The 17,734-nt window shown below is 41.7% G+C and overlaps 1 protein-coding gene across 1 annotated transcript in view; it reads left to right on the top strand.

Annotated features, from left to right (window-relative positions):
* Nucleotides 1-8,770: 8,770 nt before the first annotated feature.
* Nucleotides 8,771-17,734, top strand: part of LOC123021212 (acyl-CoA (8-3)-desaturase-like) — a 17,259-nt gene continuing 8,295 nt past the window's right edge. Inside the window, exons 1-3 of the mRNA XM_044425800.1 lie at nt 8,771-9,019; nt 13,071-13,181; nt 16,144-16,341. Of these exons, the coding sequence (XP_044281735.1) occupies nt 8,771-9,019; nt 13,071-13,181; nt 16,144-16,341 (558 nt within the window). The remainder of the gene's footprint in view (nt 9,020-13,070; nt 13,182-16,143; nt 16,342-17,734) is intronic.

The raw sequence follows: 17,734 nt of genomic DNA, 5'->3' as shown, positions 1-17,734 counted from the left end.
GGGAGTAATAATGTGGCCAAACCTAGGAAGCCAGAGCCCAATCTCATTCCCAGAGCCCTGTGTGTCCAGTGGTGCCAAAGGGGTTTTTCCCCAAAGTTTTTTTGCTCTGCATGGCAGAGCGATGGGGAGATTTTAAGGCAGAATCACAGCTGGGAAAGGAAGAATTCCCTGTGGGAGGCAAAGATAAAGAAAAGAGTGGTGGAGACATGGAGGAAGGGACAATGAAAGCAGGGGGGATTGTTATCCTTTTAAAGCAGGGCTGGGCATCTTTGGGAGTCTGGGAGCTGTTGTTACCTCCTGGACCCACCTGTTCATCCATGGACCATGTTTTGCACAGCACCCACCAACAGCTGTGGCAAAACACTCGGGTATACAAAATGGATTGATTTTTCGGAGACTAAATTTGACCCATTTAGTGTCCTGTACAGTTAAAATAATTTTTCTTTAAAAATGCAAACAGAGCTGCTTTCTCCAAATTAAGCAGGGCAATTGCTGTGAGAAGGGCCATACCAGGGCAGCAGCTGGAGAGATACACTGGTCACCTTTATCCTAAAGAGCTAAATAAACTGGACAGTGGTCATTCTCCAAGTGTTTTAGATTTTTAGATCCAAGTCATTTGCATGTGAGAGAGAAAGTGATGGCTGTTCTAGATCTTGGTGTGACTGCCTCTCTGTCCTTATTTTCTTTATCTTTTATTATTATCTTCATTAAAAAGTAGAATTTTAAAAAAGAAAAAAGATACCAAGGCATCTTACACAAATATTGCATATAGTATCAAGATTTAAACATTCACAAGTCAATAATTGTTATCTCTTCTACACTCAATTAAATTAATTCATACTTAATTAAAACTCACTGAGCAATTATTCTAATTTATAATTCTTAATGTCATGAGCAGAGTGGCTGGAGCTGGAGGTCAGACTAGATGGCCTGAGAGACCCCTTCTGACTCGCTCTGTTTCTGTGCTTCTATGCTAATACTGACTTCTGTTCCATTCCTTTTAAATCAATTTTAAATAACTACAAAACATTTGTATTAATATCATAACTCACTAATAATATTTTTACAAGTTCTATTTTCATTACTAAGTAAACTATATATAATAAACTTTCCATTTATAATTAAATTCTTCAGCTGCTCTTCTATTTCTGTAACTAGCTAGTTTTGCCATTATTGCATATTTGGCTTGCTTATTTTTGCAATCTTCATTAGTCGGGAAGTCTTCTGCATTCCATTTTAATGCAATTATTAGTCTAGCTGCTGTTATCATAAATTTAAATAACGCTATCATATTTCTTGGCAGAGTTTCTGGTACAAGATTCAGTTGCATATTCTTGACATTCACAGGAAAGTCAATTTTCAATCCCTGTCCTTAATTCTCTTGCATGGAGGGATCACACTCTGTGGGGCCTCCTAAATTGCTTTCATTTGAATCTTCTTCTGAGTGTGTGTCTATGTGAGATGGGCCAGTGGGGTGAGAGAAGTTCTTGCTTCTGCCTACATAGGGCAGGGATGGAATGGGAAAAGAGATCAATATAGTCTGACATGGCTCACCCTCACCATTTTATTTCATTTTCAATTTATTTAATTAATGGTGGTAATGAGGATTGATTAATGGGATAATTAATAGGAGGAAACTGGTTAATTTTGGAACAGGCTCTGGTCAGGAATTGAGAAACTAATTGGACTAACCCTCTAGTCACTTTTGGCTTTTAGGGTTACTGTTCTACTAAATCCTTGAAATTCCATTTTGGTACAGAAGTTGCCTTTTAAAAAATGTGTATGTGTGCATGGAAGGGCTCATGAAAGACACCTACCAAATGCTCTTTAAAATATTTGTTTGAACGCTGGCACAGGAGTTTGTGCATGACTAAGCCCTTTTGTGTCTTCATATCTTTATGACTTTCCTACTGCTGCCATCTTCTAGAAGGCTTTGCACAATCTTTAAGGCACTGAATTAAAGTCCAGATGGCTTTAATACCCTGATATCATTCTGACACATCTCAGTGAATTCTCTACAGGGCTCTGAGGATGAGATTGCTCAAGATTATTGTTCTCAAGTATTAACTAGGATGTTTTATTATACTATTATTATAGTTACGTGCCACATGAAGTTGCTTCATTTACTTTGGCAGCAAAAAAGATCCGGAAGAGAGAATCCAACAAAATTGCTATAAACTACATTGGAGATTCAGAGTTAAGTTAAAGATGGGTTTCTGTTCATAGTATATTTTAACCTATTTATATTTTATATTGTTTGAAATTCTTCATGTTGTTGTCTTTGCACAGATGTGCAATTTTAATGTATTTGTCAATGCCTTTGGCTAGTACAATAAACTTTTTGAACTTTGAAAAATATTATTAGTAGTAGTAGTACATCACAGTTATAGCCCACCTTCTATGATTCCTTTCCTCTTGCAAAGAACCAAAGGCAGCTTACATAGTTCTCCTCCACTCCATTTCTTATCCTCACAACAACCACCCTGTGAGGTAGGTTCATCTGAGAATGAGTGGCTGGCCCAAAGGCACCCAATGAGCTTCACGGCCAATTAGGGATTAGGACCTGCATCCCCCAGGTCCCCAGTCCAACACTTGTACATTGGGCCAACACATATTAGGCAAAATTACATAGCAGCATCAGACGGTCGCTTCAGGGCTCCATTAAAGGACAGCAAGCATGGGGGACATGAGTGTTCCACTGAATTTTCCAACTCAAACTCCCAAGAATTTTCTCCAGCAGTGAGCTTATTTATTTATTTATTTATTTAGAAAATTTCTATGCCGCCCCATTCACCGAAGCCTCGGGGCGGCTCACAAAACATCAATTAAAATATAATACACTAAAAATATAAAATGAATTAACAATATAAAATAAGTTGCCCTGGCCAAAGAATAAAATAAGCAAATAATATTAGCAATTAAAATGACGTTTGGATAATAAGGTTTAATAAATATATCTCATTAATAAGCCATTGGTACAAGCCATACACTGGTAAATTCACAATCAATTACTGTAATGCACTCCATGTGAGGTGCCCATGTTCCTGGTTCAGCTAGTGCAAAGATGCAGCTAGCACAAAATGCATCAGTGACAATGTGTCCTGTGTTATATACGTGTTACACCTGTGTCAAACAACCTACATTCACTGCCTATTAGCTATCAAGCCATATTCAAGGGTCTGTTTTTCACATGCATGTACTGCCTTGGCTTTGGGCCAAGAAGTTCTTTGTGATCCCAAGGAAATGCCTATGCCAGCTTCTAAGTTTACTTACAAGGAGACACTTTATTGTTGCAACAAAATATAAGTACTGTAAGCTAGCTAGCATCCCTAAAGCATTTAGCACCAAGTCATGTACACAGTACCCCCTGCAACGTAGGCCCCAGTCAGCTGGAACAGATGGGGCCAGCAAAGACAGCAATGAAGTCTGCCGCATCGATTGACTCTTCCTTTCATGAAAGATTTGATAGGGTATCAACAACCTCAGATATGCAGATGATACCACTCTCATGGCAGAAAGTGAAGAGGAACTAAAGAGCCTCTTGATGCGGGTGAAGGAGGAGAGCGCAAAAGTTGGCTTGAAACTCAACATTAAGAAAACTAAGATCATGGCATCCGGTCCTCTCACTTCCTGGCAAATAGATGGGGAAGAAATGGAGGTAGATTTTATTTTCCTGGGCTCCAAGATCACCGCAGATAGGGACTGCAGCCAAGAAATTAAAAGACGCTTGCTCCTGGGCAAGAAAGCTATGGCAAATCTAGACAGCATACTAAAAAGCAGAGACATCACCCTGCCAACAAAAGTGCGTATAGTCAAGGCTATGGTTTTCCCAGTTGCAATGTATGGCTGTGAAAGCTGGGCGATAAGGAAGGCTGAGCGCAAAAGGATTGAGGCCTTTGAATTGTGGTGCTGGAGGAGACTCCTGCGAGTCCCTTGGACCGCAAGGCAATCAAACCAGTCAGTCCTAGAGGAGATCAACCCTGACTGCTCTTTAGAAGGCCAGATACTGAAGATGAAACTCAAATACTTTGGCCACCTAATGAGAAGGAAAGACTCCCTGGAGAAGAGTCTAATGCTGGGAACAATAGATGGCAAAAGAAGAAGGGGATGACAGAGGATGAGGTGGACTCCGGGGGATGGTGGAGGACAGGCATTCACCAGCAAGGCATTTTTCCTCAGACCCACACAGTTCTTCCTGCCTCAAGCAGCACCAACCATTGCTGTTTTCTCTGTCCCTTTCTTACCAAAAACACAATAGCAGCATTGTTCTTCTGGTCCCCATGGGTCATTCTGTCAGCCCCTCTTGGCCTTACTCTCCATACTAGCCTTCTGGCCATCCTGGGTGCTTTGCTAGCCAGCAGAGCTCAAGTAGACATACTACTTAGCTTTTTCACCTGCCTGTGGGAAGGATCCACTACTTAGCAGCTGCGTAGATGAGTACAGGAGATGTCTGGCCTGCTTTTGCAAAAGAAGTGAGAAAATGAAGGGCCTGGTATTTTTGCAAAAAGGCTAAACAGTGTTTCACTAGAGGCTCCACCCATCAAGGCTCCTCCAAGTGGCTTCCAAGGTTACTGGCGAGGTCGCTGCTTCAGGCAAAAGCATGCTTCCTTGCTCGTTGCTTGGTCATACTTTTTCCCTTGCTTGCTTTTGCCTCTCCTCCCCCACCCACTGCAGCCAGGAGTGTGCTCATGCACCTGTGACTGCAGGAGAAGTGAGTAGCCCTTGGCCTGGGAGGACAGGCGTACTCTCTGGGCAGGGAAGCTTATGGGGGTTTCCTCCCGACATCTTCCTCCATCCAAGTTCCCTGTCTCCTGGCTGCCATTTCACTTCTTGTGACTAATGCTTGGCTGGCAGGCAGTGATGTTTAGGGCACCCTGCATATAATTTGAAGCCAAGTTAATGGCATATCCTCTGCTTTGGGTGAGAGGCTGCCCTTTCATTCTTACTTTCCAGGAAAATAACATTTGTTTTCATCTACAGGAAAAGACATATCCTCAATTCCACTTGGCCCATTGGAAAGCACTGAAACTATAAATGCAGGATACATTGCTTTTGGCTACAGTGCAGGATCAGAACCACTTTAGCAAGCCTCTCTTTGATGGCAGTGTAATCTCCATCTTCAATATTAATAAACACTGGAATGTCTATACTAGCCTTTCTCAACCTTTTTACCTTGGAGAAACCTTTGAAATAATTTTCATGTCTCAGGAAACCCCTACATAAAATAATTATAAATTATTATAATACTATTATAAACCCCTCTGTCCAACCTATACACTCAGAAGTACCATGAAATTTATGGTACTTCTATTATTTTATTATTGTTCATCATCATCATCATCGTTTAATACTTCTATTATTTTATTTCATTAACATTCATAAAATTAATATTTATTAATTTTAATTAATACAATAAAATTTTATTTTATTAATGTCCAACCAATGCACTCAGAAGTACCATGAAATTTATGGTACTATTATTTTATTGTTGTTATTTATTTTATTAATGTGACATATCACCCTGCTATCCTTCCCATAAGAACTGCATCACAGATTAAGAGGGGAAAGATCCCTCTAGCTCAGCCTGATCTACCTGTGGGAAGGGTCCACCAGCCAGGTGCAAAGGCAGCAGCTGCTCCTGTTCTTTGTTCCAGCACTCCATCCCAGAGACAGACCACCTGTGCCCATGGATGTTCTTGTCACTTGAAGAGCTCCAGGCCTACTAGCAAAAGAGTATGTGAATGCCACAATTTCCAGGCAAGGTGCCACTGAAAAGCAATTTTCTGTGACAGTTACCACAGAGAAAGGCATACGAGTCTGGCCTTAAGGGTGGAATCCTTCCCCAGTGAGTGGTAGAGAAGAGTAGCAGTGGGCCATAGCCAGGAGGCCTGTGAGACTGAAGTCCAGGAAGCAGAGAGCAGCTCTGCCAGAAAGCATTTGGAATTTGGAAGAGGTACTCAAGGGAAGCATGACCCAGTCCCTATTTCCTTATCCCCTCGTAAGTAAATTACAACTACCATTTTGCTGGATCCCAGGGCAAGGAGGAACTGATGGTGAGAATATGCAGAGGTAGTCTGTACATCAAAGAACACTTGAATGGGGCCCCAGCTTTATATACATCTACATTGATAGCATGGGCAGCAGCATGGCTCCCACCATCACATTTGCACCAGGCCCAATACATCTTTGCATAACCCTGCATAACAGGAGACACACCAAAGGCTCTCCTTGCTCAGGGCACTGGGGCTGGTTTGGCTGGGTGCAAAAAATTAGTCGAATGGTGGCCACAGAAAAGCAGCACTAGAAAGAAAAGAACTAGCAACCAGAGAGGCAATTGAAAGAAAAACATTTAAGAAACCATGCGGAAGGTAGAGTGTGGGGAGCTAAGAAAGGCAGGAGAAGGGGAGCCTGCAAATCAAACCAGGAATCTCAGTTGATCAGGCTGAGGTTTCGCAGAAGTGGAGGTAAGAAATTTACTTAGTCTAAAAGCATCTATATGCCTGTATACTTTCCTGTTCAAAATAAATGTTTCACCTTTAGGAATCCCACCATAAAGACAGATCTTTACTCTTTGACAGATAAGTTAATCTGTCAAAGAACAATTAGAAGTTTGGCATATTCCTGAGATGCTACCTACTATCTTAGGGACACCTGCAAAACTTAGGGGGCATTGCTGATACTTCATCCACATTAAGTGGGCCAACCTGGTGAATCAGTGTGGTGATGGCCTGACCAGTCCAGAGGGATCCTGAAAGTGACTCTAATGTTCTGAGTTTGGGTCTATTGCACCTTTTCTCCCTATCCAACCTTTTCTCTGGTCTTACATTATTCTGTCTTTACTTAAGCCTCCAATGGATTGCAAGATGGCTCTTTACAGTACTAGGGATCATTGCACTGGGACATGTCAAACACCTTGTCTATTCATCAGAAAACTAGCTATTTGAACTGCATGCACAGAAAATTGCCAGTCTGAAATGCCAATCTGTTTTTTATGCACCCTGAATTGTGTGTCTGGTGCATTTTGGATTTTAACTGTAAGTTCCTGAAAGAGTCCCTGAAAAGAGTGGAACTCATTTTGCAAATCTTCTAGGAATGGCACATCCCATTTGAGCTCCTGGTAATTCTGACACAATGCCTACAATTAAGTATGAATATAAGCTTGTGATGCAGCCTTCTATTAATTTGAGATTTCAGTTATTCATTATAAAGCAAGTGGAAGGGGCACACTTCTTTTTGCTTTGCTCCTCCTTTTGTGTTTAAAGTTCTCTGATATCACATGGCTACAGATATCCACATTAATTCATATGGATAGCCCCATGAATTAGGCACTTGCAAAAGTCAGGCTAAAATTAATTTTTTTAAACAATTAGAATATTTGCACAGGGGTTTGCTGTGCTTGCCAAGTGGCTCCCTTACATAATCTCCTCTGCAGCAAGTTCCTAAAATGAAGTGTTGGACTAGAGGTGTGATGAAAGCATCTCCCACAGCAGCAAAGATCAGGGAGAGTAGCACCAGCATTAGCACTGACATGGTGGCATCAGGGTGGGAGGGTGGCAGATAGTGATAGGATGGGAGAAGAGAAGCAAGCTAGGGCCCTGATCCACCACTCTTCCTAACCTATTCCCCAAGCAGACACTTCACTCTGCCTCAAGGTCAGCTCTGACTATGGCATCCTGCATTCTTGATGATGTAGGCATTCTGATGGCACCGAGAAGTCCAAAACAACAGGAGGACATGTTGGTCAGAAATAACTACACTGCTACAAGGCCTCACAGAAAATGCCTGAGAAAATACTGAGACCTTTGGATATCCACTGGAATTTGATCTCTTTTTGATGGCATAATGTCAGGGAAGGATAGACTTTTATGTCAGAATATTTGTCTGTGCCCATTTCCCGGAAACATGATGAGGACAATAGTAATCACTAGTCTAATCACAATGGGTGGGAGCGATGAGCTGAGCTGGGGAGGAATGATCTCTGAGCCCTTCCTCTCCAAATCAACAGAAAACTACATGGACTGTCATTAGAAGACCCCCAGAAAATGATGCTCTAGTCTAAACTGTCAAGCAAAGCAACTAAATATAGAAGACATAGGGGAAAGTCGGAAAGTTTGGGATATTGCAAAATCAGATTCTGTGAGGTGCATAAGTCAACCTGTGTTCATAAGCTTCTAAAACCTGCCAAACCTGAGACAAAAGCAGAAACTCAGGACGAAATAAGCCGCTCAGAAAGCATCTGAAAAGATCTGGGTAGCATATCAATGCTGTTTAATAAGCATACAAAGGCTACAAGCAAATAAAAAATAAAAGTAGAGTCTCGAGTTGGGTGGTATGTATGTAGAGTTGGGTGGTATGTATGTATAAATAAATAAATAAATAAATAACCGTGCTTTTTTGCACACCCGCACTTGGAAATAAGTCCCACCGAACCCCGTAGGGATTACTTCGGGGGAGGCATGCCTGCTATTGCTCCGTTGCTCTCTTAGTCGAGAGGGGGAATTGCAGGAGCGCAGTCCCGTTGAGCGAAATAAGAGAGTTTGGTCTCTTGAGCCGGCGTCGCTGATCCCAGAGCCTGCGTGCATTAAGAGAAGCTCCCAGTAGCAAGTGGAATTTCCCGACTGTACGACAAGCCAATCAGATTCTGAGGCGTCGGTCCCTGAAAAAGGCGCTTGACTGAGCGCGCTGTTTCAGTTCGTACCGTGGGTGCGGCGAAAGCGCAGCGAGCGAGTCTGCGGGAAGTGAGCCCCGCAAACAAAATACTTAGGCTGCGATGGCTTCCCCGCTGCAGGAGAATGGGGTGGGAGTTGGGAAGGAGCATATTACGAGAGGCAGCAGCGAGATCTGTTCCGGCCGTTTTTTCACCTGGAAAGAGATCGAGCTGCGCACGGGTCGGACCCAGCCTTATCTTCGGGAGCGGTGGCTAGTGATCGACAGGAAGGTCTACGACATCAGCACTTTCTGCAAGCTGCACCCCGGAGGGCCCAGAGTGATTAGCCACTATGCCGGGCAGGATGCCACGGTGAGAAGCGGGTGGCGAGGTTATTGGAACAGCCTCTCCTATAACAAAAGCATCGCGCACCCCTCCTCGCCGCTTTCTCCCAAATGAGATCCGAATTACGACTGCTCTTCTCCGACAGTAGGAATCGGGCGGTTGTAAAGCGAAGTAAATCCGTGAATGATCCTAGATTCATCTCGATGTCGAATGGTTTTGCTGTTCGGCGTGGTGTTGCAGGGTTTTGAGGGGAGGCCATCAACACGTCCTTATGCAGTCGGGACTGTGGCTTTCACCTCAGGGGGATGGCGGCTTCTTTTACTGACATTATTAGAGCGAGGTCTTGAAACTACTTCTTAATACCCTTTGCTCTCATTGTCATGCTTATTCAAATATCCACGAATTGACTTCTGATGTCAAAGTGGCATGATATTAAGCATAACGATTTTTGTAAGATCGAATTGCTGAGGGGTGTTTCAGGCAGGATTGAGTTCATTTATTTAGCTGCAGGGGGATCTATGTTGTGCTTTTTCTTGTCTCTGAATCTCTATTTTTCTATTTCTGCGCCTGTTTCTTCTCACATGAGTCACTGCTGTCCAAAGAAAGTAGATCATGTGCCATAAGTAAAATCCATTGAAATCAATGGAATTTGTTTAATAAAGATGGTTAGGATTGCAGTGTCAGATGTTACAGGGTTGTGTTATTTTTAAATTTAAAAACCCTTTTATATAAACCCTATTATTTTCTAATATCCATTCTGAGAGTTTATACACTATTCTGATAGCTTATGCTAAAGAATGGTATATAAAGGCTTTAAATAAATGATTTAATCAATGGTTTCATCAGATGCTACCTAAAGAGGCTAACTCAGCCCTGCAAATGTGCCTCTGAAACTTACTAGCTGATAAAAACTTACTAGCCTATAAAAAATTATCCTCCACTAACCCACATATATTTGTAATATGTGGCTGAAAAGATGGAAACTATTGTAATACTTATCTTCTTGGTTGTCTGGAGGTAATTTTCACCTGGCACACAGGCTAATTGACTGTTTACAAGTCCAACAGGGACCTAGTTCTCATGGCGTTATAGCCCATATGCTAAACAACACATAGACTGTTGTGCACAAGTGGGGAAAAAGGAGCTAAACTTTCCTTGTTTGCCTGTTTTTTCTGCTTTTAATCAGCAGCCTACCAGGACTTCCTCTAGGTCGCGTATTGTGACATCTGAACCCAGAGTGCTGGGGCTCAGCAACCTGTCAGTTAAACTAACAGGAACACACTCTGGTTAACTGCTGGTTTGTTTAGCCCCTAAGCAACCCAGGGGTCTGTGTTAGACAATATGCTCAGCAACTTATGAGGAAATTGCTCATGGGATGTTAATTAAAAGTGAAAGTGTTTAAGCAATGGATTATTGTGTGAACTGGGTCCTAGTTTTCCCATCTGCATTGATGTTTTCTGTTTTGATATTCTGTTAGCTGTTCTTTCATTACTTAGTACCAAGTAGATTTCTAGAAATGTCCTGTACTACTTTGCACTGAGAGTGGTGGCAGTTGAATAAATGACTAGAATGGAAGAGGACTGAAACTTGGGTTGTGTGGAGGAGTATGATTTGGGATTAAATGAAAATTCTATTTCAGCAAATGGCAACAGCAAGCTGACTCTTTGCAGTGGGAGTTTTCTTTAAAAAAAGATCGAACCTTTGCCCATACTTAGAAAACTTTCTAGTTATTTGTTCTCTCTGAGTTTAGAAAGAAGATGTGTATTTGTTGTGGAGGCAGATATTCAGCCAGGGATGCATGTAAGTAGTGGGTGTAGAAGGCATACATAAAGATATGGAAGGTGTTGATTGTCAGCTTTATACCATATTTTCCCAAAAATAAGACCTAACCAGAAAATAAGCCCTAGCATGATTTTTCAGGATGCTCGTAATATAAGCCCTACCCCCAAAATAAGCCCCAGTTAAGATCTTCAGCCAGGCGGACGGGGAAACACGGTAGTACGTCTGTTGCAACACACGATGGATGTACTGAATTATGAATCATGTTAATATATAATTAAATATAAATAATATTGTTGACATTACTACTTAAAATAAATTATAATATACATTATAACTAAGTATCTGTAAATACCCAAGCGGGTGCCTTTGGACGAGAGGTAAATGTCTGTGTAAACCAGGGGTCTCAAACTCGCGGCCCGCGGGCCAATTGCCGGGAGGGGTGGGGCACGGGGGAGGGGCCCTGCGGCCTTCGAAGCGCCAGCGGCGCCCGGGCCGGCCGTGCGATGAGCAGCCCACCACCACCGTGGTGGTGGAATACTTGATGTGGCCCAGCCTCACCCAGACTGCCCCCAGGTAAGTTGAGTTTGAGACCCCTGATGTAAACAGATGAACTCGAGACTCATTGCCAAATGACCTATTTGTGTGTTATTTGTGTGTACAGACAGAACACACAAATAACATGCACACTTGATAACGAATGGACGTGTTTCATAATTAATACACTTGTGTGTTGCCACTCCTGCCTCGTAAGTCTTCAATTAACACTTGATTTAATAGTAGATTTAAAGGGAATAATATTTTGACCCCCAGACAAGATAAGTGCAAAAAAAAAAGAGCTGTTCCATCGAGTACAAGAAAGGAATCGTGGAGGACTTATGGGGCAAGAATCTTACAGCTTTCATAAGAAAAAATAAGACATCACTTGAAAATAAGCCCTAATGCATCTTTTGGAGCAAAAATTAATATAAGACCCAGTCTTATTTTCGGGGAAACACAGTAATGGGAAAATTATGCATGAACAGGAATAGATATGGGTACATGATCACACATATCTTGCCAAAAGGGTCAGTGTATTACATAGCCATGTTATATTACTGTGCTCAACATTTTATAAATGTTACTGAAAGATGTTTTATATCAAATTCTTCATATTTTAAAATCTGTTTATTTTAAAACATCTGAATCCATAATAATAAATTGAATGCACTATTGTTGATCATTTGGTTTTGGAATGCAGACATCACCTACATGTCTACAAATTGTTTATCCACAAAACAGTGTGTCTGTATACCCGAAGTAATAGGGACAACAGAGTGAGAAAGCTGTGATGCTTCAGATATGAATAGACTCAACCTGAAACCGTTTTTTTCCAATAAAGTTGCTATATGGTCAGTGATATAAGCAATATTTTAACCTCTGTGATGGTTGGGAGTAGTCAGGGAAGAGAAGCCTATATTTAACAATACAAAATTCCTGCTTAGAACATTATATAGCACATAATGCACAAGCTGCACATAAAGGATATTTTTGCTGCATGTACCAAATTTTCAGCAATTGTGTACAGAATGAAAGGCAGCAAAGAGAAGCAACAAATACTGTTCATGTGGAAACTTTATGCTCATGAGTACACTTTATGCCAGTCCTCTTCCGGCTGTACTGGCTGCTGGTTGATATCCAGGCCTGATTCAGAGTGCCAGTATCAATATTCAAAGCCCTAAACAGCTTGGGGCCAGGTTATCTGAAGAATATATGTACCTGCTGGACCCTGAGGTCATCTTCAGGGGTCCTTCAGGAGCCCCTTTCAAAGGAAGTGAAGTAGGTGGCTACAAGGAGGAGGGCCTTTTTGGTTGTGGTACCCCAGTTTTGGAATGAGCTTCCTAAAGAGGTGCACCTGGCACCTACTTGTATTCTTTAGGGACCTGTGAAGACCTTTTTATTTTCCCAACGTTTTAACTTTAACTTTTTTAAAATATGTTCCAATTTATTTTCTACTGCTGCTATGCTTCTGTGCTGAATAATAGCAATTGTTATTATGGATTTGGTTTTTTTTTAATTAATTTGTGTGTATGTATCTTTTTAACTTTTGTTTAATTTTAATTTTTGTTAACCACCCAGATAGCATCAGCTGTGGGGCAGTATAAATAGGAAATAAATAAATACTGGTACTGTAAGTACTATGTCATATCACTGAAGCTCTGCTTAGTTCGTTAAGGTTTTTTTTTTTTTTCATTCTTGTCTGCATATGTTTTTGTTTGCCCTTCATTCCATTCCATTTTGTGATTTCTTTGTCTCCCAGGATGCATTCACAGCATTCCACCTTCACAAGGCACAAGTGAGTAAGTTCTTGAATGCACTGCTGATAGGGGAACTGGCACCAGATCAACCTAGCATTGAGGCCAGCAAAAATGTGAGTGTTCATAAAATGTCAGAAGTGTCTTTTTTAATAGCAGAGAAGAAAAATCAGATTTCAATGTGATGCAAATATATTGTGTATATTACATGGTACTGTTGTTCAGTTCTAGGATAACTTAATGAGCAATTCATTTACATTCAGTAGTAAAAACTAAAACCATCTAATGACTGAAACAATATAGCAAGCAACCAAAAATATAGATTCTTTCCTGTATTTGCTTTTGATTAAACATTTTCATTTTATTTCATTTTACCCAAAGTACAGTATTTTGTACTGTGCGATGCAATGCTGGGAACAATTGATGGCAAAAGAAGGGGGCAACAGAGGATGAGGTGGCTAGATGGAGTCACTGAAGCAGTCGGGGTGAGCTTAGGTTGACTCTGGGGGATGGTGGAGGACAGGAAGGCCTGGAGGAATGTTGTCCATTCACCATGGGTGAGAAATTTGCTGGGTTCACATTTTAATGCACGATTCCCCAATATGCATCTTCTGGAACTTAATTCAGACTCATCGCACACTGAAAAAACAAAACATTTTACAGCATGCATACATTAGAAAAATCTGTACATGTCTAAATTATACAAGTCTTACTTTTACAGGAAATAAGATGACTAGCAATTTGCAAGCTTGGAATTCTAACCCTGAGACTGGAAAAAATCAGTTGCTGGTGGCAAAGGGGATCATTTGGTTTTTGTTATCTAAAACTTTTACATCTTGGTTTACTAGAATTTATTTTAATGAAAACTGTTGTATAGAGGTGTGCTTCAGGATTATCTTAAAAATAATGTGGGATGTTCAGGGCAGGAAGCATTGTAGTTGTAATAGAGTTGACACACAGCTCCCTAGCCATAGATGTTTTCCATAATTTTATAAACTTTTATGTTGAGAAGAGATTAGCCGCATAAATGCTGGCATAGATCATAGTCCTATGCTGTGGACAGAGGGAGACCATTTTTGGCATCTTTTTATTGAAACCCTCAGTGCAGTTTGAAGCTTTTCCCCATGCTGTAAGCAGTGCCAAATATATATATGGACTGAGCAGGCTGCAGGCCAGGGCCTCATAATCTAGCAGGGCCTTGGCCTCTTGCTGATTTTTTAAAAAATTCCCATTGATGTTATTTCATTTGTAACAATAAAGATCAGGGCTGTACCCAGGCGAAAAAATCATTTTCTAGACTGAAAAGGATAACGAATGATCTGCAGTTAACAGTGGCCCAAGATTGGTTGTCTGATCTAAGCATTCTCTGCATAGAAAATTAGTAAGTTTGCATCCAAAAAAGCTTGAAAGAAACTGTTCTGACTTTGTATATAGTGAAATGTTATAACATAGCTATGATTCCTCTATAAATGTTCTGTGTAAATGTCTTCAGTAATTCCGTACTTTTGTAACCTTATTAAAGGTTATAAATTTATAAACAATCTTTTTATTGGCTCTAAAATTTCAGCAATTTCCCACTTTTATTGAGTAGAAAAAGAAGAGAATGACGTTTTATTTCTCATGACCAGATGTTATTAAGTTTGGACCTTCCAAGGTCTCCTAGCCCAGGGCCTCAAATTGCTTTTATCTGGGACTGGCCATAAGGATAACTGCAGTGCTTGATGATGGGATTAGTGTATGGCAGAGGTGCAGATCCTCTGACCTGCAAGGCTCAGCAATCCAGCCTGTGCCACCTTTTTGGGTCCCTTCAGGGGGCAGGCTTAGGCTGCAAGCTCCACCCCCTAGAGAATGTTCCTCAGGGGGCATCCCTGCCACTATCTCCAATCTGGAAGTAATAGGAGAGGTTCCCCTGCTGGCCTGACCCAGCCAAGGAGCCCTCACCATTCTCTCCAAGTGGCCACCATTTCCCCCACACTAGTGAGTCCCAATCCTGCTGTGATGAGGACGGGAGGTGGCAAGGATCTGGAATTGCTGGTGCAGTTGAAAGAGAATGTGTGTGCAAGTTTCAACTGTCAATCAAGAAGGGAATGTGATACCAGTGGGCAGCTCCACACTCCTAACTTGATACTGGGGGTGGGCCAATACTCCAGCCCCCCACCACAAAACAGTTTTGAGCTGTGAGTGTGTGATTTGCAAGAAGATTTTACAGCACTTTTATTCTTGAGCGCTGGCTGGACACCACACCCTCTTCCTCCTTCAGAATGCCTCTCAGCCCCAGGAGGACAGGGAGATGAGGCAGAGTGTGCAGCAGCTGGGAACTTGACCGAGCTGCTTGCTCTACCTTAAAAAAAGAAGGGGGAAAAGGGTTCTACTGTTCCTGGTAAACTTGTAGGCCTTGGGAGGGGACATCATTATTGCTTGTGAGAGGAGGTTGCTTGGAGTTGTCTGTGTGTCGCTTGGAGTTTATTGGTTTTATTGTGCTTGGGTGGGGTAAGGTTGGGAATTCACCTTGTGTGTTGCCTGGGATTTTTTTTGTGGAACGTTGCCTCGTTTTTGTGTGCAGGGGCAGGTCGTTGTCTGGGTTTTTGTGAGAAGTGCTGTCCCTGATGTTGGAGTGAGGATGGAGGTTGCCTGACTTCTGTGTACTTTTTATCATGCCTGCATACTTTGCATACTTTGCCTGGACCTTATTTTTTGGGAGGGGGACATATTGCCTGCGTCTTGCAGGAGGGGGTGTTCATGGCATGGTATGCTTTTTGTTGTTTTGTTTGTTTTTTGAAGGGGCTGTACATTTCCTGGGTTTTGTTGTTGTTGCAGGGACCTTGTTACAGGGACTTTTTGGGTGGGGTCTGTTTTGTTGGGACTTTTTGGTTGGAAAGATTGATTTTCAGGCTGGTGTTCCTTGATGTCAGATCAATCTATTTCTCAATCACCCTGTTTTAGTAGGAGGCTAAGTGCTATCTTTACTAAGTACATTTCATCCTTTACATCCTTCCTTTCTGTATGTATATATACTTGTAAGATGGTAGTATTTTGCATTTGGCACAAAAGAGAACTGCTCTTTGGGTTTTCCCACAGCAACTGCTAGTCCAAGACTTCCGGGAGCTGCGGTCCACTGTTGAGAAGATGGGACTTCTGAAGCCAAATAGCCTTTTCTTCTTCCTGATATTCCTTCATATCATGCTGTTGGATGTTGCTGCTTGGATGACCATCTGGTACTTTGGGACTTCCTTAGTACCATTCCTCATAGGTGTTGCACTGTTTACTACTGCTCAGGTATAATGCGGAAATTGCCATATTATATTCACAATTAGTCTGCTTTCCATATATTGAGAATTTCAAGAAATCCACGAGTTTATCTAATTTGGAATACAGTCTAAAGAATTTACAGTTAGCTCCTTGTAGCTCTAGGTATGTTTTTTCCACCTTGATAAGACATTTTGGGGTCATGGGGAAGTTTCCAAAGATTTTTGCATTGTGATATAGGTTGGCTGGTCTTTCAAGGTTGCATTTGACCTCAAGTGGCCATAGCTTAATCTTTCAGTATCTTGGGAGCCTCTGCCCAAGGAAACTAGCTGGCTACAGGAGAAAGGCCCTTCTTTACTCTTGGACTCTCCTTTCCACTAAGGCTTGCCTGGTGCATTATCTTCTACATTATCTTCCTGGCACCAGGCAAAGATTTATTTTTTTCTCACAGGCATTTAGAGATCTAATTCAAGATTTTTATGGCTGTTACTCCTCTACTGTTTGTTTTGTGTTTTATCCTAAATATTGTGTGTATTTTATATTTTAAGAGTTAATTGCATTTTAGTCTTTTAACTAAGAGTTAAATAGTTAAAAGACTAGAATGCAATAAAATATTAAAAATAAACCATGTCTTATGAAGCTGGCTTATTTTAATAAATCATAGTTAAAACTAATCATAGACCATCCAGTTCAAACAATGCTTAACTGTAGTTATTTAAAAATGGAGGCATCCAAATTCCTCTTCATGGCCATGCCAGAGGAAGAGGGAAGTGCATGAGTCCAAGGTTCATACATATAACACTAAACATGTCAATGCATGGTGTTTCCTTACTAATTTGGAATGACTTTTGCTATTATTATTAATTTAATTAAACAGCTGATACAACCCCCTCCCCTAAATGACAATAGGAGCTATTAAATGCTTCAACCTAGAGGGCAATCTTTATCTGGTGCCAAAAGGATAATACAGTTGGTGCCTTAGTGGAGAGATTAGAAACATAGAAACAACGTGTCAGAAGGGGTCTCCCAGGCCATTTAGTCTGACCTCTGGCACCAGCCGGCTCCGCTCACGACATGCCCACCATGTGCACGTCCAGCCTATCCTTGAACACCTGCCCTGATGGGGCCTCAACGACCTCTCGTGGAAGCCCATTCCACACCCTCGGTGTCCTAACTGTCAGGAAATGCTTCCTGACATCCAAATGGAACCTTGACTCCCTGAGCTTTGCTCTGTTGGAATGTGTCCTGCCTTCCTCTGCAGGGGAGAACAGGTCTCTACCCATCTCCGTGTGACATCCCCTCACATACCTGTATGTCGCCAACATATCCCCTCTGAGTCTCCTCCAGGCTGAAGAGACCCAGTTCCCTCAGTCTCACCTCATACCCCATCCCCTGCAAACCGGCCACAAGGTTGGTGGCCGGT

Source organism: Varanus komodoensis, unplaced genomic scaffold, assembly GCF_004798865.1.
Source record: "Varanus komodoensis strain SLA01 unplaced genomic scaffold, ASM479886v1 scaffold16, whole genome shotgun sequence".
Lineage (NCBI taxonomy): Eukaryota > Metazoa > Chordata > Lepidosauria > Squamata > Varanidae > Varanus > Varanus komodoensis.
Note: the sequence above shows the minus strand (reverse complement) of the source record. Positions and strands in the feature narration are given on the sequence as shown.